The sequence below is a fragment of the Balearica regulorum genome, chromosome 3 (assembly GCF_011004875.1).
Source record: "Balearica regulorum gibbericeps isolate bBalReg1 chromosome 3, bBalReg1.pri, whole genome shotgun sequence".
Taxonomy (NCBI): Eukaryota; Metazoa; Chordata; class Aves; order Gruiformes; family Gruidae; genus Balearica; species Balearica regulorum.
The window spans coordinates 83,402,459-83,425,355 of NC_046186.1; the positions used below are offsets into that span (position 1 = coordinate 83,402,459).

Genomic DNA, 22,897 nt, shown 5'->3' on the forward strand with positions numbered 1-22,897 from the left:
TATTTACATAAGTGATTTCTTCCTCCTGGGTACTTTCCAACCAAAATCTGTACTCTTCTCAGCTGGAAGGCAGACAGGTAATCATAACCACCAATTTTCTTCCTGCTGTTTTCTGGCTGATCCTCCTATCACAGCTTCCATCTGCTCTGTGATACCATTCCCACAACTTGTCTCTGCCAGTTCTTCCTCGATACTGTGTTTCCTTGCTAACTTTGATAGAAATTGTCACGCAACCAAGTTTTTTCAGTGCTCAAGAAAAGCTACTAAACTTTGTAGGACTGTGTAGAACATTACGTTAGCTGGATAATTCAGTTGACTATTCAGTTTCAAAATCGTTACCAAGTTAGTATTAGAATTTTTAAAAGTTGTAGTTAGTATAAGAATTCCAAGTGGTACAATTTGCATCTTATGTCATTTGTGTGGATGGAAGGACAAGGCTGCATTCCCTTAGAATTACTCAAGTGAAATATAATGAGACAATGACTATTCCGAGTATTCTTATGGGCCTTGCGCTGAGCTGAGACTCCAGGCACAGTTGTTGTGCGATATAGGTAACTTTGTGTCTGTCCGTAGGTAGAAACTTAATTTTCTGGAAAAACTGAGTTCATAATGAGTTTGGAAACAACAGAGCAGTTATTTCTAATAATGGTATTGACGTTGTAATTTTAATGTGTAAGTAGATTTGGAGATCCGGTGCTTCAGTTCTCGTGGCATCTCACAATGTGAACTTGTTGGGTCAACTACTATCGATGATAATTTGCAAGTCTTACTTGGTCTCACTGAGTGGCAATGATGATGTCTAAAATTAGCTTGTGGAATTGCCTTTTGACTGCTTTGGTTCCCAGTATTTTAAAAAAATAATAATTAGTACTTTTGAGACTAGTCATTCTTATGATAACTTTTCATATTTCACCTTTTCTTGTCTGCTTTTTTGTAGGCATCCTAGAGGAGGATCATTTATCCGGCCAAACAAGGCCAATTTTGGAGTAGATTTTCTTACTGCAGTAAAGGACCGGTATGGATTGAATGATGAGCAAGATGGGACAGAGAACACATTAGTATTTGGAAAGAAGACTGTGGAATTTGTTGGCATGGATTCTATTGTAGAACAACAAAGGCAAGTGTAAAATATGAAAATCTAAGATACACTCTTAGTGATTGATTGGTCAAGTAGTAGTTCAACTGTAAGGAAAAGAAGACTATATGGTCCTCAAATGACTAGCATAATTATTCCATGGTTATTGGAGTATTGTTTTGCCTAAGAATGTTGAAGAAACTTGTTGAAGAAATAAAATAGATCATTCAAAAATTCTGATACTGAGTGTTTGATTTCATATATTTTATCTGATGTGATTGTGAGCTGCTGCCAAAAGAGACGACCTTGCTTGTTCCTTTTCTCTGGCTTGAACACCAGATTTGGTGGTTATGGAACAAAAAGGTGAGCCAGGTCAGCTCGTTGATCTAGTACAAAATCATTCTTTGTTTTGTGGGTTAGTTTTCCGTTGGATCAATGAATTGACTCAAGTTGTGTAGCCACCACACAGTTGCCCGATTGGAAAATGCTTGCTAGAAGAATTCATATAGGGAAATAGACGCATTTCTTTCTCAGCAGCAACCGTTAGTTAGACTGGGTTAGGTGAAATGGTAGGCTTTCTTGCCCCAAAAGTTACTCTTAGATTTCTTAAGTTAATTAGAAACTTGCGCACAACCTAAATTCAAGTAACTTTGGGTCTACAAATACTGCAGTGCTTTATCATGTTGGTACTTGTTTTCTTTTAACATGGCATTACAGCAGGACAGAAAAGGGGTTCCTGCTGGATGATAAATATCGTGTTACTGAGATTGACGGAGAACAAATTTACTATAATAGACTACTGAAATATATGATTTATGCATGAGTTTTCAGTGAATGGTAAACCAAGGATCCTGATAGCACACAGTTAAGGTGATTTGTGTGTCATCAATCATGTGTCTTACAATTTTATGTTTAGGCTTCCTTTAAATTCAGTTGCATTTTTGAAGTTGTTGGGTTAATGGCCATCTGCAATTGCTGATTCATATTTTCACCATGGATTTTATTTCAATATTTCTTTTAAATTTGGAATTACAAGTTTGCTTCTCTTTTTTTAAACATTTATTGCTGTATAAGCACAGAATGAATTAGTCTTTCTGTACTGTTTGGGAGGATTTTACAGCATAAAATACTTATTTACTATTCTTGATTAAATTTTTTAAGAGTCCTAATCTTTTGCCTATCATTATATGAATCTAACGTAAACACCATCATGTTCAATTCTGAACACTAGAACACATTTTATTGGAGGAAGACATTGAAATTGGAGGAAGACTTTGAAATTGGTTACTGGACAAACAGTAAATTAAACTTTTAATAGTTTTCATAGTAAAACAATGTCTCAGTTGCATGCTAGAGGATTCGTTAAAATAACTAAATAATATTGCTCTCCAAAATTACCTAGAAGTTGAAGCACCACTCTGATCGTAACATAGCGTTTGAAACATGATGACATTGTTACATGCATGTATTCTGCATGTATTCTGCATTTCTTGCAAGCAGTTTCTGTAAGTGACAAACTTTAAAGACATTAAGTACATTCTAATTTCATATAAACAAAGATTTTGCTTCTTTAACAGCTTTTGGTATATAATGGTCAGTGTCAGTTTTAGTTTTTTCTGTTAACTTCTGTTAACATTGCTTATTTATATTTTGACTAAGGGGATGATAAGGGTTTAGAAGGGCTTTAGCTCATGGTAGCTGGCTGCCTTGCATATAATATTGTCATATCTCTAAAAATAAGCCAAACTGACTATGGCGGAAGAGAAAAGAAATCTTACTATTGTGGCTTCATAATTTACGTGTTTTACAGAGAAGAAATGGGATTATTTGAGTGCTCACAGTCCTCACTTTAATTTCACAAAACAGAAGGTGATGACGTTTGAGGAGGAATTAGTGAGATAAATTATCATGGTATTGGCAATCATACAAATGCATGGTACTTTTTAAATACATGGATTTTAACGTTTTCTGAATATTGTACACTGTTATTTCATCTTTGTTTACTCGTATCAGTAATGACTTTGTAACTAAGAGAGGGAAGACAAAAAGTCACTGTACTGCTAGTGAAGAACTCTTTCAGTCAGTTCATGTCATGTTCATTTATCTGGAAGGGAAAGGAAGAAGGAAGTAGCTTAATGATGTGTAATAGATTGCAGCAGTAGGGAGGTATTAGTTCAGTAGGTGGCAGTCTCCTTCTGAGCTGATAATTCCACAACTGTTCTTCCTTTGTCTCCCAGAACATACTAAACAGTCGAAAATACTCGTGTTTTGTTTCTTGTTTCTCCTTTTTCTTTTTGATAAGTGATACACAGAATGCCCAAATAACTTAGAACCTCTTGCAAAAAGTAATACAGGAAACCTGTTTAACCTGGAACCTCTAACTAAATTCCAATGTGCATAGTTTTTTGCCTGTTTTATCACTCTTTTTCAGTTGGAAGAGAGTTCGTTGGGTTTTATGGGGGGTGGGGAGTGGTTCAGCCAGGCCTATTTTGTAGTAGCAATGTAAAGGCAAAAAATAGAGGAAATGTGTCTGTTTTCAAGTAAGAAAGACACTGCAGTGTAGCAATCTGCACATAGCGAATTCTAAAGGAGATGATATGTATGAAAATGGTGTTATTTAGTTGTAACAACCAGGTATTTATATAACATACCTATTTCTGTTTGAAGATTACTTAACAGAATGTTCTTTCTCATTTAGCCAGCTGAACCAACTGGTAGATATCTCGGTGCGTGAGTGTGCAGTGAGCCATGCTGGTCAGAAAGAGGAAATCGGCAGAACGTGTTCTAGTATCCTTTTTTGCTATACTGCATGATACCACAAATGAAGTATATATTTTAGCATTCCAAGTGGCCATTTCAGTGAATGATATTTGCATCCTTTTATTAAAAATGTTTAAAACTGCAGTTTATGTTTAGAAGTTTAATGCAGTATTTACAGAGTTAAAAAGTAGATACTTACAATTTTTGAGAGGGAACGCAAATTGTGGATAAAAATAGAAATATCATCGTAGGTTGCTACTGTGACTGCAATTTCATAAGGCTCCAGCAACAGGTTGTTTTGGGTTTTTTTTTTTTTTTTAATTTAACTCTAGAATAGATAACCCCATAAAAATACAAGTGATAAGTTCTGTAGGCACCAGAGGTTTCAAATATATAATAAATAATGTATTCAGTATACTGTGTGTTGTAGCAGTTACAGAAATACAAAGTAGGTATTATTTGTTCATTTATAAGGACTGGTAGGAGTTCCTGTCAATACAGAAATTAATCCATTTTAGAATTTGTAAATTTAAGGTCTTTTATAAAACTATAGGCCATTTCCATACCACAAATCAAAATAAAATGTGCTGTGACTGAGCAGTAGCATCTCTTACCCCAAACAAGTGTAATCTGTTTATTTGATTCAAAACCAAACCCTATTCTAATTTCTGAAAAAGGAAGTTCAGATTTGAGATAAGTTTCTTCTTTTTCTTAATGTGAAATTTCAGATATTAGGCATATAAATCTATCAAAAAATCTGATATCATCTTGGGAGACAGTAACAGCTATTGCTTCTCAAGTTCAAAATCTGGAAACACTTAATATCAGGTACAAATATGTGTATTTGGGATTCTGTTCCTTTGGGTAGGGACAAAAAAGAAGAGGATCTTTTAGATACAGGGTCAGCTTTCTAACAGTAACCAGATGCCTCAATATTCATTTTAATGGGAGCTACATTTTTAAATACTTTTTTTTTTTTTTTTTTTAAATCTTGTCCTTAAAAAAACTCGTGTGTGTGCTATGTTTTTCAGACATCCTTTTTCAAGGAAAGACTAGAACCCTAGAAGTTTAGCATCTATGTAAAACTAAATTCTGGAGGAGTACTTAGGACAGATGAATGTTGACTGAAGTTTTGTAAAATTAGAAAACTCACATTGTCTGAAAAATCATTGTCTGAAAAATAGAATACAGATTTTGGCCATTAAACATTTACAGGAATCAGGATGCATGAGAACACAGAGAATTTATTTTAATTCACCTAGAATGATTTTTTTCAGTTTTTCATTGTTGAGAAGTATAGTCTAGACTGAGGGGTTTTCAGAAGTTATTTGTGATAAAATTGGAAAGCAAAATGGGACTGATGCTGGAATCTGACGCTTATGACTGCAAACCTGTTTACTTCAAATACAGACAGATATTAGCAGGTAAGTCTGTTACTGAAGTTTTTGTGCAAGGAATGTTGGAAGAAGAATGCAGGTGATTAGCCATCCACCAGCTCACTAAGAGCTTGTTTAAATGGGGAAATTTAACCCATAAGTATGTAACTATAACTACTACACTGAGAGATTTTTATCATAGCACGCAGGTAGATCAGACCTTAGGAAAGAAATAAAAAATTTTGTTTGGGGGTGAGTAACGAAAACTAATTTGAAGACTGCAGATTTGAGAATCTTATAACTATTTTATAGTGATATTTTGCTATTGAGAGTGGATTTTACATCCTTTTGTTTTACTGGCGTCTGGATAGTCACGTAGGCTCTTTATTTTCAATCGCCACTAAGGAGTTAATAGTGGCTAAGCCACTATCCGTCATATTTGAGAAGTCATGGCAGTTCAGTGAAGTTCCTGCTGACTGGAAAGGGGAAAACATAACTCTCATTTTTAAAAAGGGAAAAAAAGGAAGACCCAGGGACCTACAGACCGGTCAGTCTCACCTCTGTGCCCAGCAAGATAATGGAGCAGATCCTCCTGGAAACTGTGGTCAGGCACATGGAGAATAAGGAGGTGATTGGTGACAGCCCACAGAGCTTCACTAAGGGCAAATCGTGCCTGACAAATTTGGTGGCCTTCTACGACAGGGTTACAGCTTTGGTGGATAAGGGAAGAGCAACTGATGTCGTCTACCTGGACTTGAGCAAAGCATTTGACACTGTCCCACATGACATCCTTGTCTCTAAATTGGACCACTCAGTGGATAAGGAATTGGCTGATTGGTCGCACTCAAAGAGTTTCAGTCAATGGTTTGATGTCCAAGTGGAGACCAGTGACAAGTGGTGTTCCTCAGGGGTCAGTATTGGGACCAGTGCTGTTTAACATCTTTGTTGGTGACATGGACAGTGGGATTGAGTGCACCCTCAGCAAGTTTGTCAACGACACCAAGCTGTGTGGTGCGGTCGACACGCTGGAGGGAAGGGATGCCACCCAGAGGGACCTTAAGAGGCAGGTCTGTGTGAACCTCATGAAGTTCAACAAGGCCAAGTGCAAGGTCCTGCACATGGGTTGGTGCAATCCCAAGCACAACTACAGACTGGGCAGAGAATGGATTGAGAGGAGCCCTGAGGAGAAGGACTTGGGCGTGTTGGTGGACAAGATGTTCAGCATGACCTGGCAATGTGTGCTTGCAGCCCAGAAAGCCAACTGTATCCTGGGCTGTATCTAAAGAAGTGTGACCAGCAGGTTGAGGGAGATGCTTTTCCCCCTCTGCTCCACTCTTGTGAGACTCCACCTGGAGTACTGCGTCCAGCTCTGGGGCCCCCAACATAAGAAGGACGTGGAGCTGTTGGAGCAAGTCCAGAGGAGGGCCATGAAGATGATCCGAGGGCTGGAGCACCTCTCCTGTGAGGACAGGCTGAGGGAGTTGGGGTTGTTCAGCCTGGAGAAGAGCTCCAGGGAGACCTTATAGCAGCCTTCCAGTACTTGAAGGGGGCCTATAAGAAAGAGTGACTGTTTACAAGGGTGCAATAGTCTAGTAGGTGTCCTAGTCTAATAGGACAAGGGGTAAGCCTCCTTGTCCCAAGGAGGACAAGATTTAGATTAGATATTAGGAAGAAATTCTTCCCTGTGAGGGTGGTGAGGCACTGGACCAGGTTGCCCAGAGAGGTTGTGGCTGCCCCCTCCCTGGCAGTGTTCAAGGCCAGGTTGGATGGGGCTTTGGGCAACCTGGTCTAGTGGAGGGTGTCCCTGCCCATGGCAGGGGGGTTGGAACTAGATGATCTTTGAGGTCCCTTCCAACCCAAACCATTTTGTGATTCCATGAGTTTAAGTCCAAAATCTGACTTTGTTTCATTTAATATTAATGAAAATCATTCTTTTCATGTTCAAAACTTAGGGGAGGGAAAAGGGCGAAGGAGGCCACAGATGAATAAGTATGTATTCATGAAGAAGCAAAGTAAATTAGGAAGAAGTATGTTTGAATATAACTAGAAGGATATTTTATAATATTTTAAAATATGTGACACCTTGGAAATTACTTTTAGAATTTTTTGCAAAAATTGTTTTTTTCTTTAATACATAATTACAAATTAGTGACTTAAATGTAATTATTCATTATGCTAATAATTATTCTTTTTACACAGTGAAAACAAAATGAAATTTCCGTCTACCTCAACTTCTGTATCCAGTGTATTTTCAAAATTGAAGATTCTGGCACTTAATCAAACTGAGATAACATGGACAGAGGTAATAAACTTTCCTGGTTTTGTTTATATTGTTAGGTTTTTGAGGCAAGGAAAGCACAATAAACATTTATGCATTATGGAATTTTACTGAAATGTAATCATCCTTACAGAAGGTGCTGTGGCATAACTATTAGTTATATAGTAACTTAGGTTGTTCCTACATAATGTAGGAAGTTATATTGGCACCGGAGTCTAATAAGAAACAATTAACCGCATTTACAATTGTAAATTACCAAGTCAAGATAAAGCAGGAGTACAATATAACTTCATGTCCCAACAGTTTGTGTGAAAGAAAACATTTTGTTTCCTTGTAGTTATTAAAGGTTTATCCTTATTTTTATGTGTGTAATAGAACAAATGCAAATGGAAGGAACTTGTGTCATTATGACACAAAGTACTTGTTTTGGCATCACTTTGCATCGTCAGAAGATTGGCTTAGTATCTTTGCAAATACTGACAATTCTTGAAATACGTGATGCTGGGTTGTATGCAACACAGATATGGCACAGAATAAACAAAGCTCTGACTTGTTTCAGTCCCTGAAACATATACAAACATTTAAATGACTCTCCCCTATTATGATGTATTATTAAGAATGAAGTCTTGCAGTCAAATATGTGTGGTGGGTTGACCCTGGCTGAGGGCCAGGTGCCCACCAGAGCCGTTCTATCACTCCCCTCTTTCATTAGACAGGGGAGAAAAGGTACAGTGAAAAAAAAACTTACGGGTCGAGATAAGGACAGGGAGAGATCATTCTCTAATTATCATCACGAGCAAAACAGACCGAACTTAGAGAGGGAATTCATCTTATTTATTACTAAGCAAAACAGAGTAGAGGAATGAGAAATAAAGCCAAATCTTAAAAACACCTCCCCCCACCCCTCCCATCTTCCCGGGCTCAACTTCACTCCCGGCTTCAACCTCCGCCCCCCCAGCGGCACAGGGGGACGGGGAGTGGGGGTTATCATCAGTTCATCACACGGTGTTTCTGCTGCTTCTTCATCCTCAGGGGGAGGACTCATCGTTCCCCCGCTCCAGCGTGGGGTCCCTCTCACGGGAGACAGTCCTTCACGGCCTTCTCCAACGTGAGTCTCCTCCACGGGGTGCAGACCTTCAGGAGCAGACTGCTCCAGCGTGGGTCCCCCACGGGGTCACAAGTCCTGTCAGCAAACCTGCTCTGGCGTGGGCTCATCTCTCCACGAATCCACAGGTCCTGCCAGGAGCTTGCTCCAGCGCGGGCTTCCCACGGGGCCACAGCCTCCTTCAGGTGTCTCCACCTGCTCCGGCGTGGGGTCCTCCATGGGCTGCAGGTGGAATTTCTACACCCCCTCATCCTTCCTCCATGGGCTGCAGGGGGACAGCCTGCTTCACCATGGTCTTCACCACAGGCTGCAGGGGGATCTCTGCTCTGGCGCCTGGAGCACCTCCTCCCCCTCCTTCTGCACTGACCTTGGTGTCTGCAGATGTTCTTACATCTTCTCACTCCTCTCTCCGGCTGCAAAAGCTCTCTCTAACTGTTTTTCTCTTTCTTAAATATGTTATCACAGAGGCGCTGATTGGCTTGGCCTTGGCCAGCAGTGGGTCCGTCTTGGAGCCGGCTGGCATTGGCTCTGTCAGACACAGGGGAAGCTTCTAGCAGCTTCTCACAGAAGCCACCCCTGTAGCCCCCCCGCTACCAAAACCTTGCCATGCAAAACCAACACATATGTTAGCAGTGGGCCTTTTTTCAGAGATGGGGCTTATGAAGCACATTTCAGTAGTGCCACGCTACTTACTATGGCTTGTAAATTCCAGCCCATTACTTGGATTTCTCGGGGGCAGGTTTTGTACGTACTGCATTGTGAAATTACCTGAATTTTCAGATGTTTGCTGCAAGCCACTATCCAGTAATAGAGCACTTACCAAAACTGGGTTTTGAGTTAAGTGGAAAGAAACTTTGTCATTCTCTTCTCTTGCAGCAGAGCTAGAGGAGGGTCATTGCTGTATTTTTTTTTTTTTGTTTAGTGTCCATTCAGCGTGTTCTTAAACCATCAGTGGAGTTTGTGCTAGGACAGTTGATAATCCTTCCATAACTGCAGCAATATGAATGGTGAAGTGAATGGAAGAATTCAGCAGCTACTAACACTATAAAATTCATCTAGTGCTCATCAGAGTAAATCTGTGCATTGTGGTGTTTAAAATGTTGGCAGCTACCAGCAACTCTCCTCCATACCAGGGTGGCCGAAAGGCTGGTCAGAGCCATTGTTTCGGGCCGATTAGAGTTCTCCAGGGGTAACTAAGTTTCAGAGAGAAGCTCCAGGTTACTCAGAGCAGTTTAAAATTATGTAGCTTTTGCATTTGTTTTTGAAACTCTGCTCTAGCTGACAATTCATCATAGGCAGTAAAGACATTTTTGGTTTGGAAATCTTTTTTATAAAAATGAAATTTGATTCATTCCCTTTTAAGTGGGGAGACATAAGCCTGTGCTTAATAGTGGTGTTCCAGGGCAGCCAAACAAAAGGGGAAAAAATAAAGGGACCTACCTGACATTAATACTCTGTGAACAAATGACTTGAAAGTGTTACTGCTTAAGCTATATGGGGAGTTACTTTGAAAAGTCACCTTTTTAATAGAAAATAATAACGAATGTGACCCAACAAAAGAGAAATACAGTGATTGTCAATGGGAATATAACCAAAGTTTGAAAATCCTAGAAATGTTTTAATTAGAATTAAAACAATTTAATGGTGAAAAACATTTCAAAATAACTTACTGCCATATGTAAGACTATATGGCATGAGGATAGTTGGGAAAAAGAAGACAAGACTTACAGGTTTTTTCATTTGTTCCTCTGTTTTGAAATATTTTTCACAGTAGATGGACATGCGTTACTGTTAGGCAATTATGCGTACCTCCACCTTTTTACATGCCTTGAGCATCAGTTTTCCAAAAAGTTATTTCGTTAGTGTATTATATGCATATATCCAAATATGTCTGACATTTCTATTAACATATCAGTAAAAGAGCTTATTACTGTCTAATTGTCAATTGATTGTTCAAAACATAACATATAACCTTCAAGGGGGAAAGATGTCCTGTAAAATATCTTACAGTTAGAAACCATTGACTGAGAAATTGAATTAATGCATTTGAGGGTAATTAATTCATACTTATGACTCCAAAACATTTTCTCTTACTCAGCATTTAAATCATAATGTTATATTTGTCATTCTATTTTCAAACTAAGATCTTATATGTATAAAATAATCTATTTATACAGGGTAAAAGAAAAATCAGGGTTAGAGCAGAGGTGCAGGATCATGTTTCTGACCCTGGCAAGTAGCAGGTAGTTGAGAAAAATTCTAGGCAAAGGGCAAGCATATGCTAAGAGCTTCTTATAAAGTAATCTGGAATTCTGGGGCTTCCTGAGCTGGAGACTATATATCTGTATTTAATTAATCTTTGTGGATTTTTTTCTTTCATGATATATCTAACTGTATTAAGAACCCATTTGAAAATTTTTATATCCACATCTTTTAATGTCAGCTTAATTATGTGCGGTATGAAAAAAAAAACAAACCTGTTTGGGTTTTGATCTTGCTGCCTGATAATTTCATTTAATAGTTCCCAATATTTTATGTGCAAGTAACTGAGAACAGCTAGTCTCTGTTTCATACCTTTCATGAGTCTTGTTAAGCTTCTTTTTGTGCCTTTTCCATTTGTATTACTTGCTTCCTGGGATAAAGAGACTAAAAATATAGGAATATTGTGGACTTACATGATGACAATTGTTTCTTGTTGCCTTTATTTCTTTTGCAATAGGTCTTGGATTTCCATTTTTCTTTTCTGATCAGCAGTGGCTGCTCCACTGGCTATTCATCCCAACCTCCCTGCCAGCTATCCACAACAAGCCCCCAATCTTTCCTGAGTGTTAATTGTCTGTCAGATCTGAGAACGTTTCTATATGGAAGCTGGTTTAAGCAATAGTTGAAAATTTGGCAATTTGAATTTCTTTTAGAATTGTGATATAACTGTCACTTCATTTTGGTAATTTTCTACTCATTTGGTCAATCTATTGAAAAGTCTTCTGATACTTCAGTTTTGTGCAGTTTTTCTATTCCATCCATCACAACGCAGGACTTTTGCGGGGGAATCCCCCAAAGGTTCTCTGTAGTGAACATGCACCTAATTTCTCTTCCAACTGCAGGCTTCTTTTCATGTGTCCTTATCAGGAATAGATAAACTACTTTGGTCTCTCTTGTTGACATAGGGAAACGCTATCCAAATCAAAGAGATAAAGTATTGGTGTTTCCTGCTTGCTTTGGAGCAGGAGAAGTTGTTATATCTGAGTTTATAAGTTTACCTGTGTGGAAGATGCAGCAGCAGGATGATGTTTCATATTTTTGGATGTGAAGCAGTTGAGCCCCAAATCATCTGCTGCCACTTGAGGAGATCTCAGTATTAATATTTTGTATTGTATCTGTAATGAGACAGTTATATATACATCCCAGATGTATAACTTCATACAACTGTAACAGAGAGAATGAAGAATAATTGATGAAAGGTGTCTAGGATAGTGGATGTTTATGGGAGAATGGCTTAGCTATATGCATAACAAATTGAATTTGATTGAATTTGAAGATCTCTGAACTTCACTGCTTTGCAACCTCTGTAACCTCCTGTAAAAACAAGCTTTAGGCGATTATGCTGTGCATGTGTATGTCTGTTCTTGCCTCTCAAAAACATTGAATTTGCTAGCCAATTTCAAACACATTTTGAAAAGAGGTAGGAACCTAAAAATAATTTATTACCTACAAGTTCCAAGAAAATAGGAATGTAGATGGAGGAAAGAGCCCCTCTAAGTTTCCTAACCAAGGAAGGAGTAGCAGGATGAGCTCACACTTAATTTGACTCTGGAGAATACACACAAGAAAAACCTCAGCAAAAAAACCCAGTTTGCAGCTCACAGGCACAAATCCGTAGAAGACCGGTCAGTTCCAGTGCTTTTGGAACTCCATTTGTTAAAACTGCTAATTTTCTGACATTGTCACAATTGCATACAAAACCAGGGTTCATGCCAGCAATTTTTATTGCTTTGTAATAAGTGTTTCTTTTTAAAAGTTGTGTTATCTGCTGTAGATGTTTGCAAAAAGTAAATCCTTATAAAGTAAAATAATATTTTTTGTGTCATTTCAGGACATAAGATTTAAACCAAATGCATCTTTGTTCAATTTGTAGCCTTTTTGAACTAAAAGTGGTTTGCTTTAGAGTACTTGAAAACTTCAGGATATGTGCTGACCTAATGCAATTCTTGGCTTTTAGTGGTTCTGTGTGCTGGCACAGTCCCATGACAAAACAGCCTTCAAGCTCTGATAAATTAAGACATTTAAAAAGTCTGTCAGACCTGATGAGATGTGCAGAAGTTCCAGACCCATTAGCGGTCGAGCATATACTGCCATTTCCTCGCCTCATCATAGGGAAAATCTGATCAGTCCAGCCCTTTTGAATAAAATAAACCTAGTTTCCAGGTGTCACAGTCTGAGGTAGGGCAGCTACTAGCCCCAAGCCTGGAACTGTAAATCCTGTGACTATGCAGAAGTCCTTTGATGTCATCTGTGCTGGTAGATCCAGACACAGGAAAGAGCCAGCTGAAAGAAAGGGAGGGCTAGGCCATCCGTAATACTTGTTTCTCTGCTTTTGGGAGCTATGGCTTGTTCTGAACATGTTCTGAGGAAATCTGCATAAAGAATAATTTCTGGAATATTTTTTTTTTCCAACTTTTGTTATATTAAATGAAGTTTTGCTCTTAGGTTCTTATTTGTGCTCCAGGATGGCCAGCACTTGAAGAATTGTACCTTACTTCTAATAATATTACAGTTTTGGAAAGGTAAGAAAGACGAGTAACATAAGCCAGTCATCCATGACTGATGTACTGCAAAGTTATATAGCAGATAAAGTCACATTCCTGTAATGTTTACATCACCGTGACATAATTGTAAAATAAATGATGCAAACTTCAGGTGATGTACTTCAAAACATTTATAAATGTACACAATTAATTGCATGTAGTTATATACTTTTGGAAAACTAGTGTTTTCATTAACAAATCACTGTAAATGTTCTGCGTTTGCGTTGTTTGGGTTTTTTCCAATGTGGCAGGCCTGGTAATGATGTCCTGCAGACCCTGAAGTTGTTGGACCTTTCAGACAACCACTTACCGGATGGAAATCAGCTGCATCTCATAGCGCATCTCCCCAGGTAGCTGTTAACAGAAATTTGCTGGAAATTCTTTGTCCTGGATATTCATCTCCGTAGTCTTTGTTGACTGAAACATGATAGTACTGATGTTCATGGAAGACTTATGAAATCTTCAAATTGAGGCATTTTTCCCCTCTTGAGCAGGGTAACTGAATTACTTAATTGAGCTATTTTAATATAATCTTATTTTTGTTGTATATTAATGCATTTTTTAGCTGTTTATTATTAGTTTTTCATTATATACTTTTGAAATGAAAGTGCGTTCGTTAGTTATCCCATTACTAAGTTCTTTATATATTAGTATGGAGAGGGTTTTATCCAAGATGACAGGACTATTGAGTTAGTTTGTATGGAGTGGCAAAGCAAAGGACCTGTGGAAGTCGTTTCTTAAGAACAGTTTTCTCACCATGACAGCATAAGGCAGGTTCAGCAGGTGCTGCACAGCCATCTCGGGCTCCTTTGGGCCTGCAGGAAGCCCTTGGGCAGCTTGCTGGAAGGCATGGCCCGTGAGGCTGGCATACTAAAAAGGTCATTTGTGATGGAGGGATGCTCGCCATGAACACTTCACACCCGTGATGCCTACTCATTTGTCCTTTTTTTAAAGAAAGCAAGACAAAGAGGGTTTGGAGGGAGGTAAAAAAGTGTGGTGATAATTCTTTGCTGTTACCTGCTCTTGATTATTAACTATGGGGAAGGTTACTGTTGCTACTGAGGAAGTGTGTGGCACGTCCTCAGCACAGGCACTTTCTTTTGGAAGTTTCAGTGCTTTTTTTGGGGTAGCTTAAAGAATTTGAAAAAGACAAAGACATGCTTTGAAATTAAAAAAAAAAAAAAAACCCAAAACAAAAAACAACCCAAAACACCCCCACACACACACCAAACAGTATAATAATTCCCATACTGCAATGGGTAAATGTATTTCCACTTTCTTTCTCAAAAGAGTGTCTGTGGTAATACCCTTTACACAGATACTTCTGGTTTACTGTACGCTCAATAGCAGCATCTTTATGGTAGTTACAGGCTTGAGCTATGACTCCTTGTTTTGGGGTTACCATCCTGGGAAAGTAGGTGTGTGTTCCTAGCACTTCAGTTACAGTGACTGGAAAATTGTGGGACTAATACAATAGTTTTGCTAATTTGCAGAATTATTATCTTGCACTGTACACCAAAATAGCAGCCGTGATTTTAAATAGCCACAAGCTATTTAAAAAAAAAAAATCAGTCGGAAAAAAATCACACCATTTCAATCCAGGAGCCATTTTGAAAGCTTGAAATTATTGCACTTACGCTCTGAAAAATGTATTTCTTGAACACTCTGCTGAAGTCTGGGTGCGGCCTGTGATGTTGCCATTCATTTGTCAGTGATTATGCATCATCAGAAGTTTATTAGGTCTTTGTTTAAAAAAAAAAACCAAACCCTGAGGTAGTATTTTTTACAAAAAACTTCCTGTGCCATGTACATTAATTATTGTATCTATTAAATTTCAGATTAGAACAGCTAATACTTAGAAACACTGGAATATCTTCTATACACTTTCCTGATGCTGGATTTGGTATGTAAAAGGAGTATTTTATTTATAGCTTTATAATTCTATTTAAAGCTTTCACTATTGTTTTGTAAATTTACTCTTTTTCCTAGGATGCAAGACTAAAATGTTTCCTTCACTAAAACGCCTTGCAATAAATGACAATAAAATATCACAGGTAGGTTAGACTGTGATAGTTTCACATTTTGTAAATACATGTATCTTTGTTTAAGAGTAACTTGCAATTTGCTTTTTTAAACTTTGATTGTATGTGTAAGAGCCTGAGGTAACTCTTTGAATACTTTGATCAACACAGAGGCATAATTTAAAAATTTTAAAACATTTCTTAATGTCTCAGTTAAACATGTTTATGGTAGCTAGTCATATCCCTCTGCTGCCTCATAATTCCTCTTGCAGAATTCTAATGATCTAAAATGCTGAGGAGTTCCTTGTTTGGTTGGGTGGTGGGGTTTTTTTACTTAATTAAATGTAATGCAGTTTTTTCCTTAGTTAAATGAACAGGATGAAAGTACTTGGTTCTGCTGACAAAAGAATAGTTTCAGTCATGGTCAGTGTAGAGGAAAAGTCAACATTATTGTGTATTGTTCTGAAATGAAGTATGTTTTGTGTTTCCTCAAAAGACTGTTCCCTTCCATTTCAGTGGTCATCTATCAATGAGCTTGATAAACTGCCAAGTTTGCGGTCACTGCAGTGTCACAATAATCCTTTCATGGACACAGAGAAGAACCCAGAGACCCTGCGACAGCTAATTATTGCCAAGATAAGTCAACTGGAGGTTTTGAACAAGTCTGAGGTACACGATATTTCAACAAATTACACGAGCCAGGGGAAAAACATTAAATCATTGCCTGAAGAATTGCTTTCAGTTTCTTCTACAATTAGTGTGTGTTTGGGTGCAGGAAAAGGAAAGCACCAACTATTCCGTCACCTAGTCAATGGGGCACTCAGTCAGTGGGGCTACAAGATCCAGCCCTGCTCGTGAATGCTGCGAACTCAGTGGGGACTGGGACAGGAGGGAGGAATGGTGGTTTTTTTTCAAGTGCCTGAGTTGTGTTGAAGTTGTGGGACTGTTAACAAAAAAACCATACTCTGGCCAAAAAAAAAAAAAAAACCCAGCATAGTTGAATCTGTTTCAGTGACAGTAACACAAGTATTTGCCTTCGGTAATAAGAAAATAGCATTATCTAAACCAAATAGAGCAGGAACAGTATCTTTTCTGTAGCTACAAAATACATCCTTGTGTCATCATATACAGTAACATCTTTGCTTAAATATTCATTTATGGATCAGTCAGTACATGGAGGTAGGGGCTGTAAGATTCTTAATAGCTTTAAAATGTACTGAATAGATGGCTCTGTCAGTACTGTTGGAGATAGGGTTTGTAAGATTCTTGGTAGCATTAAAACATACCGAACACCTAAGTAAGAACGAGGAATCAGTGTCATTAATTAAATTTTCTTCTCTGGAAAGCTGTATAATTATATTATGTGCCATTCCTGTGTCAGTACAGATCCTTCCCGCTGAAAGAAAAGGAGCGGAGCTTGATTATCGCAAAATATTTGGAAATGAGTGGTTAGCTGCTGGTGGGAATTGGAATCCAGAGAAAAACAAACCAAGTGAAGAATTTCTTGCTGCCCATCCCAGATACTCATCGCTTTGTCTTAGTAAGTACAAGTACAGTAAAATTAGCATTTCCTCACTTCTGGCAGTGTGGTAGCACTGGTTCAGTCTCTCTTCAGTCTGCTTCCCTCCCCCTGGCTGCTTTGCCCTGTGCTCCTACTGCCTTAGGGCATCTGCCCCATGACTCTACTGGTGAGAGGGCAGTGGCTGTCTCCACCTGGGGCTTTTTTAAGTGGGACCATTAAGCAGCACCTCCATGTGCCTATCAGCTGCTCCACCCCATCCCACGTGCCTGTGCACCCTCCAAAGTGCTCTAGCAGTTGATCAAGGCTCACCTCTGCAGCACTCAGAGTTGCAGGAGCTCACCACTTTCTCTGCTGGGTGTCCTAGCTGCGGAGGCACCCGAGGCAGCAGGCTCATGCCTGTTCCAACAGCACAGCGCTCTTCGGGCTACTGTGGAGTTTTAGTCTTTGAAGGGCTCACGTCTACGTGCACTTCCCTTCACACAGAGTACGGTGCACCTGAAGAAGGAGAACTGAAGGGACAACAGCCTTTGACTCTGAAAAATCAGCTTCTGAGTAAGAGACCAGAAATGGTCAAAACTCTTCCTTCTGCATTTAAAATATTTTACAAGCTTAGTGTTTCCTGGGTGTATATGGAGACCAAAAGGTTCAAAAGCCTTTGAGATGCTTGATGAGTTAGTAATTCTGCTTCTCTGAACTGTATCAATGCGTTTGACTAGATACCTGCTTCCCTGTACTCTAATCTCATTTTCCCCCCAACCCAAATGATTTTCTTAATTAAGATTTAATGGAGAATAGAGGTAATTAATACTCCATTCTGACCGTGCAAATGACTTCTCTATAGAAGACATTTGAGATTTTAACCTCAACAGCTGCACTGTTTTCTGATATTTTTTTTTTAAAATGACTGTCCTAAAGTTAAGAAGCTAAGAAAAACACAGGTAGCTTTGGTATTTGGGGCTGTCTAATTTAAACGAGGTTAGGCCCCAGACTTAAAAATTCACTTAGCTTTGTTTCCCAGTTGATAGAAGAACTGAACTTTTTTGACCCCATGGGCAAAACAGTATTTTAAGGTATTACATTCTAATGCATTTAGGTGGAAGACTAAACAGAACAAGCAATCTAGTTGGCTAGACATACTCAAGAACTTTTTTAGGGATGAGTCTTAATATCTGTAAAAGAATTATGCTAACTTCCTTAACATGTGCTTGTATGGTGTTTTTGAGATTTTAAAGGTCAAAAACTTGCTTTAAATTGAGTAAGCAGCTTCCATTTGACTGCAGATTATTTTTAGAAAGCTAACTAGCAATTAAGCATTTTTGGGTAAATACTCTTTTTGACCAAAAAATCATGTTAAGTATTAGGGAGTCACTTGGGAAAATATTTTCCCTAATTTACCAAAGATGAATAAAAACTTCATTATTTAAAAAAACAAAACTTTTAATTTTCCAGAGAATGACTAAATGCTATCTTAGCTGCTCAGAAGCAGGCTACAACCTATTTTTTTTTAGAAGATCAGGTTGAACTAAAGGAAACAATTTGTAATATAAACAGACTAGAAAGTCTCTGTGCTCCTGCCAGAACAGGGCTGAACTTTCATTCGCTAATGCCTCACCGTTCTTCCTTAAGCTTTGACAATTAGATGTCCTGAGAATCCTGAACAGAAGCCAGTAGAGAAAAAGCTACCAGGTAAGAAGTCTCAGCTTGTCTTTAAGCAGTTGATTTGTAGCTCCTTTTCAAATAATTGCATTAAAGCATGGCAGCTGCCTCTGGCTTTGTCAGCTCCTGAAGGTTCTCCCCTGAAGACTCTGTCATACAAAGAAATTACAAAGGTAGAAATTGTTTGAAAAAGCCTTTAATTTTCTGACCTTCATACTTACTTTCAGTCCAGCTTGAAGACTGAAAGTTGATGCTTGTCTTACGACATCTGCTGCTGGTTTCATGATTAATCAAAGGCTAATTAACTGGTGTGAAATCTGGTGGACATGTTAAGCCAGTAACAAGAACATGATGTTGTAAGAGCCAGCTACGCAGTCTGCAGTTATTGAGGTCTAGTGTCTAGTACATTAAGTTAGAGATACAATTCTGACCTGTATCAAATTTGTCTTTTGCAGTTTTAGTGGCTGTAGTGAGACTAGAACGAATAGACTTTGCTCTAAATCAAACATGTTTTGGAAAGATGTGTCAGAATGGAGTCTGAGAGAAAAGACTTACTCAAGCTTTATTCTAAAATAAAAATCACATTTATTATCACAAGTTGCATAAAATCAGATAGATACAGCTTTTACAAAAATGTTTGATAGAAAAATATTTGTCTAAGTACAATGTGTGGTATTACAGGAATAACTCACTATTGCTGTGCCTTTAGATAAAGCTTCAAAAGAAGTGACAGTTCAACCAAAATATTGAGTATATCTATTGCAAACACAAGTATTGCCTCTGGAACAAACTACTTTTATTCATTCAAGATCCACTACAAAAAATATCCCTTCATGTAACTGACTTCATAATATAACCACTCTACAACTCTGCTGGCAGTTTGTTTGGGACTAATTAGTGTAATACCATTTCTAAGAATGGCACTAGTTCCACAGTGACATCCATTTATTTGTGCCGGGAAAGCCAATTCCTGGTAATGAAAGCTTCAAGGAGCAGTTGCCAGATGGAAGTAGTCAGAACCCAACTGGTACGTGTCCCAAAGGTCACTTGGTTTAGCATGTAGTAAATACAAACTCAAAAAAGGTGAATTATGAAGTCGTAACACTCTAATTTGGTATATGGGATCAAAGCACTTAAACCATAGTAGCATATCCTGTCCTATCCACCAGAGATGAAACCCATTCTCAATTTGATGTTAGCAGTTACAGTTTCAGGTACAAGAGACATTATTGCAGTGTTAGACCCAAAGCAGCAATACAGCCTTCTGCTGTTGCTATAAGCAAGTATAGCTGAAACACTAGTAATTTGCTACAGCTTTGTGGCAGCAGCATTTTTCTAATAACTTCTCTTTCTTTCCCCTTGACAGAGTCTATGACTATTCAGAAGGTCAAAGGATTGCTGTATCGCCTACTTAAAATTCCTGGTTCAGAACTGAAACTGTCCTACGAAAGTTCTAAAGTGAGTTAAAAATGGGTAATTCGACAATCAAATACTGCACGCTGCTAAAGGTCAATAGCATGCTCTAAAATACTACCTAATGAAATTGATTTCACTTAAGGAGGGCAGTCTTCACGCTGTAATTTAGGACCTAATTTCATTCCTGTAATATGACAGATCCTCCCTGACTGCAACTTCCTGATCAGATCTCAGTTTAAGTCTGATCAGGTTTTTTTTCCCTTTCTTATTCTAGCTGGAAGGAAAAGAAGTTGAACTAGACAACGACTTAAAGCCTTTGCAGTTTTACTCAATAGAAAATGGAGACTGTGTGCTAGTACGGTGGTAAGAAGGGACCCTCCTGATAGCCTGAAAGAAAAGTCACCACTGGAACTGCAGAAGAGTTACAGACTGCCCGCAGACAGTACGGACAGCCTCTGCCTGAACACACGTATGGGAGAACATGAATTTCATACGTAACACCAGCAGGCTATACAATACTACTGTCAGTCTCCATGAAAGCAGTTGCTTTTGGCTGAATTGTCTTACTCGAGAGATACCAAATAGTGCTTAAATGCTGCAATTAAATAAAATCCAAGGTAACCCTTTTGCCAACATTTTACACTACCTTCCCACTGCAGCGGTGAGAATGTATTTTACTGAACCAAGTACACGATTTAGTTGCGATCTCTTTGCTTGTAACAGGACAAAATTAGTGCTGCACTGAAAGAGGCTACTAGCTCTTTTTGTTTTCACCTACTTCCAAAGACCTTAAAGCAAACAAAAGTAAACCAGCAGTAATTGTAGAAGTATCTGCACAGCCTTAGACTATTTAAGGTCCAAATACGACAGACCTTTATTCTACCTTACAGCATTAACATACCACAGTATAAATAAGTTCTCAGCACACTGCAAGGCATTCCTATTTATTTTACATTCTGTGGTGCGCTGTTCCTCAATCTTATTTTACTTTCACTTGTGTACCCTCAGATCCATATCTAGTAACACCTTGAGCTATCAGAAATCCCTCCTAATCAGGCCAAGTTTGCAGTACTTCAAGATTTGGTATAAGCAAACTTTGATACTGTGTTTCTCTAAAATGACAATGGTATAAACAAACTAAACATAAATCCAAACCCCCAGCTGTCCCAGCCCCTGCACAGATGAGGGCAACCCCTCGGACAGCACAGAACCTGCTGCAGCAAGACTTACCCGAGGCCTTGGCGCTTAGCACAGCTCTCCACTGGATCCTGGTACAGCTCTACACCCAGTTAAATCAGTAGTACTTTAATTTACAAAAGACAGGCTAGTTGGCATTCTTATGTGCATTTATTAATTACAAGTAGGTCTTTGACTTTTTATATGAAAAGGAATTTTTTTATCTTAAACATTTTGGTTTTTGTCAGATCAACATCTATACTATAGAAAATTAATAGTATCAGTCCACTTGTAGTTATCAAAAGGGATGTGCAAATATTGTTATACTTTAGTTGAAACCCAACATTAAAAGATACCTTAATCTTCCTTATTGTTCCAAGAATGAATCCAAATGTGGACTCTTCCATAATCATTATACACCACCCTGTTTTCCAAGGCAAGTCCATCATCTTTCCTCACATCGACAAGGATCTCCACACAGTTCCTTCAATCTCCAGAGTTCTCTCAGTTCCTGTGGAGAATACTGGGGGGAAGACAGCATGCCACTCTCACATGTCTTCTCACACAGCCAGAGACTATCCTGTTAGAGACAGAACCATTTCAATAGTTTTTCTTACTAAGAGTTTAGTCTTCAACAATCTTTACTTCCAAGAATGATGTGTTCATCGTTTCTAGCAACAAACTTTGCACACAAAGGTCACCAGCTAGAGGTGTGTGTGTGTGTGTAATATATATAATGTCCCTCTCTGATCTGCTAGACCTAGTCAGAGAACTTGGGGGGTGGTTTGTAGGGATTTTGTGGTTTTTCTTTTAAATACATCTTAAGTTTTTTCTGCGCTTTAATCCAATGGCTGTTTCAATTTTAAAGAAAAAATATTTCCCCTACTTTTTGCTACTTGGTGCAACGGGCATGTTCTCTTTCTATAAGATCAGAGAATTTCTTCAGACTTACTTGATATCGCTTAGGTCCTACAGCTGCCATCCAGATGCCCATACTCACATCTTCACCCTGCGACAACACATTAAAATGAAAAATAGGGCTATTAGCACCAGGAAAGCACGAGGCATGACTGTGTGAGCTAGAATAAGTTGCATCATGTACCAGCAGTAAAAAATGGTAACTACAAAAACCTATGCCTGACTATTTTAGAGGTGTTAAATTAATCCTCCCAGTTTTCCTGTGATAATACATTATTCTTGGTTTTTGTACTCTTGTCTTTCAAGATTAGAGCTCCAGAGGTTCTCAGTCCAACACAGTTGTGCTTTGACCTGCAACAGACACTAAGCATAGCAACCAAAAGCACTGCAAAAAGCCAGCATTAACCGGGAGAACCCAACACTAACACTTGAGCAATGTTCTTGCCAACTCAATCAGTACACATGCTGCTCCCTAGACCAGTTTAAGATAGAAAAACTGAACCAATGCATTACTACCTGGTATGTCTTTAATCTTTCAGAGTTGCTTGCCAGCCACTGAACAATGTCTTTGGAGATGACGTAGCCAGACCCACAAGCAAAGGCTGGATATGCAGGACTTGGGTACTCCAGCTCTTGCCATTTCCCAGTTCGATCAACTGCCCAATTTAGTCTGAAACTGAAGACCATGTTAGACATGAGACATTTACACAAAGCGCTCTGTGAAACCTCTGAACACTGCTAACAACTCAAGTAACACTGATCTTGAAGAAGTAGAAGGAGATCCTAACT

General features: G+C 38.6%; 2 protein-coding genes across 4 annotated transcripts in view; one reads left to right on the forward strand and one right to left on the reverse strand.

Moving 5' to 3' along the window:
- Positions 1-21,572, forward strand: part of GGPS1 (geranylgeranyl diphosphate synthase 1) — a 60,659-nt gene extending 39,087 nt beyond the window's left edge. The window contains exons 6-19 of the mRNA XM_075748716.1: positions 938-1,117; positions 3,774-3,862; positions 4,564-4,663; positions 7,411-7,513; positions 13,302-13,378; positions 13,651-13,749; positions 15,238-15,302; positions 15,389-15,453; positions 15,937-16,089; positions 16,807-16,960; positions 17,426-17,494; positions 18,569-18,628; positions 19,965-20,056; positions 20,289-21,572. Coding sequence (XP_075604831.1) covers positions 938-1,117; positions 3,774-3,862; positions 4,564-4,663; positions 7,411-7,513; positions 13,302-13,378; positions 13,651-13,749; positions 15,238-15,302; positions 15,389-15,453; positions 15,937-16,089; positions 16,807-16,960; positions 17,426-17,494; positions 18,569-18,628; positions 19,965-20,056; positions 20,289-20,381 — 1,399 coding nt within the window. The 3' untranslated portion in view covers positions 20,382-21,572. The remainder of the gene's footprint in view (positions 1-937; positions 1,118-3,773; positions 3,863-4,563; positions 4,664-7,410; positions 7,514-13,301; positions 13,379-13,650; positions 13,750-15,237; positions 15,303-15,388; positions 15,454-15,936; positions 16,090-16,806; positions 16,961-17,425; positions 17,495-18,568; positions 18,629-19,964; positions 20,057-20,288) is intronic.
- Positions 19,160-22,897, reverse strand: part of B3GALNT2 (beta-1,3-N-acetylgalactosaminyltransferase 2) — a 30,099-nt gene continuing 26,361 nt past the window's right edge. For all 3 annotated transcript variants that reach the window (XM_075748735.1, XM_075748734.1, XM_075748733.1), the window contains exons 10-12: positions 22,625-22,784; positions 22,143-22,199; positions 19,160-21,770 (exon numbers count right to left, since the gene is read on the reverse strand). In XM_075748735.1, coding sequence (XP_075604850.1) covers positions 21,636-21,770; positions 22,143-22,199; positions 22,625-22,784 — 352 coding nt within the window. In that variant the 3' untranslated portion in view covers positions 19,160-21,635. The remainder of the gene's footprint in view (positions 21,771-22,142; positions 22,200-22,624; positions 22,785-22,897) is intronic.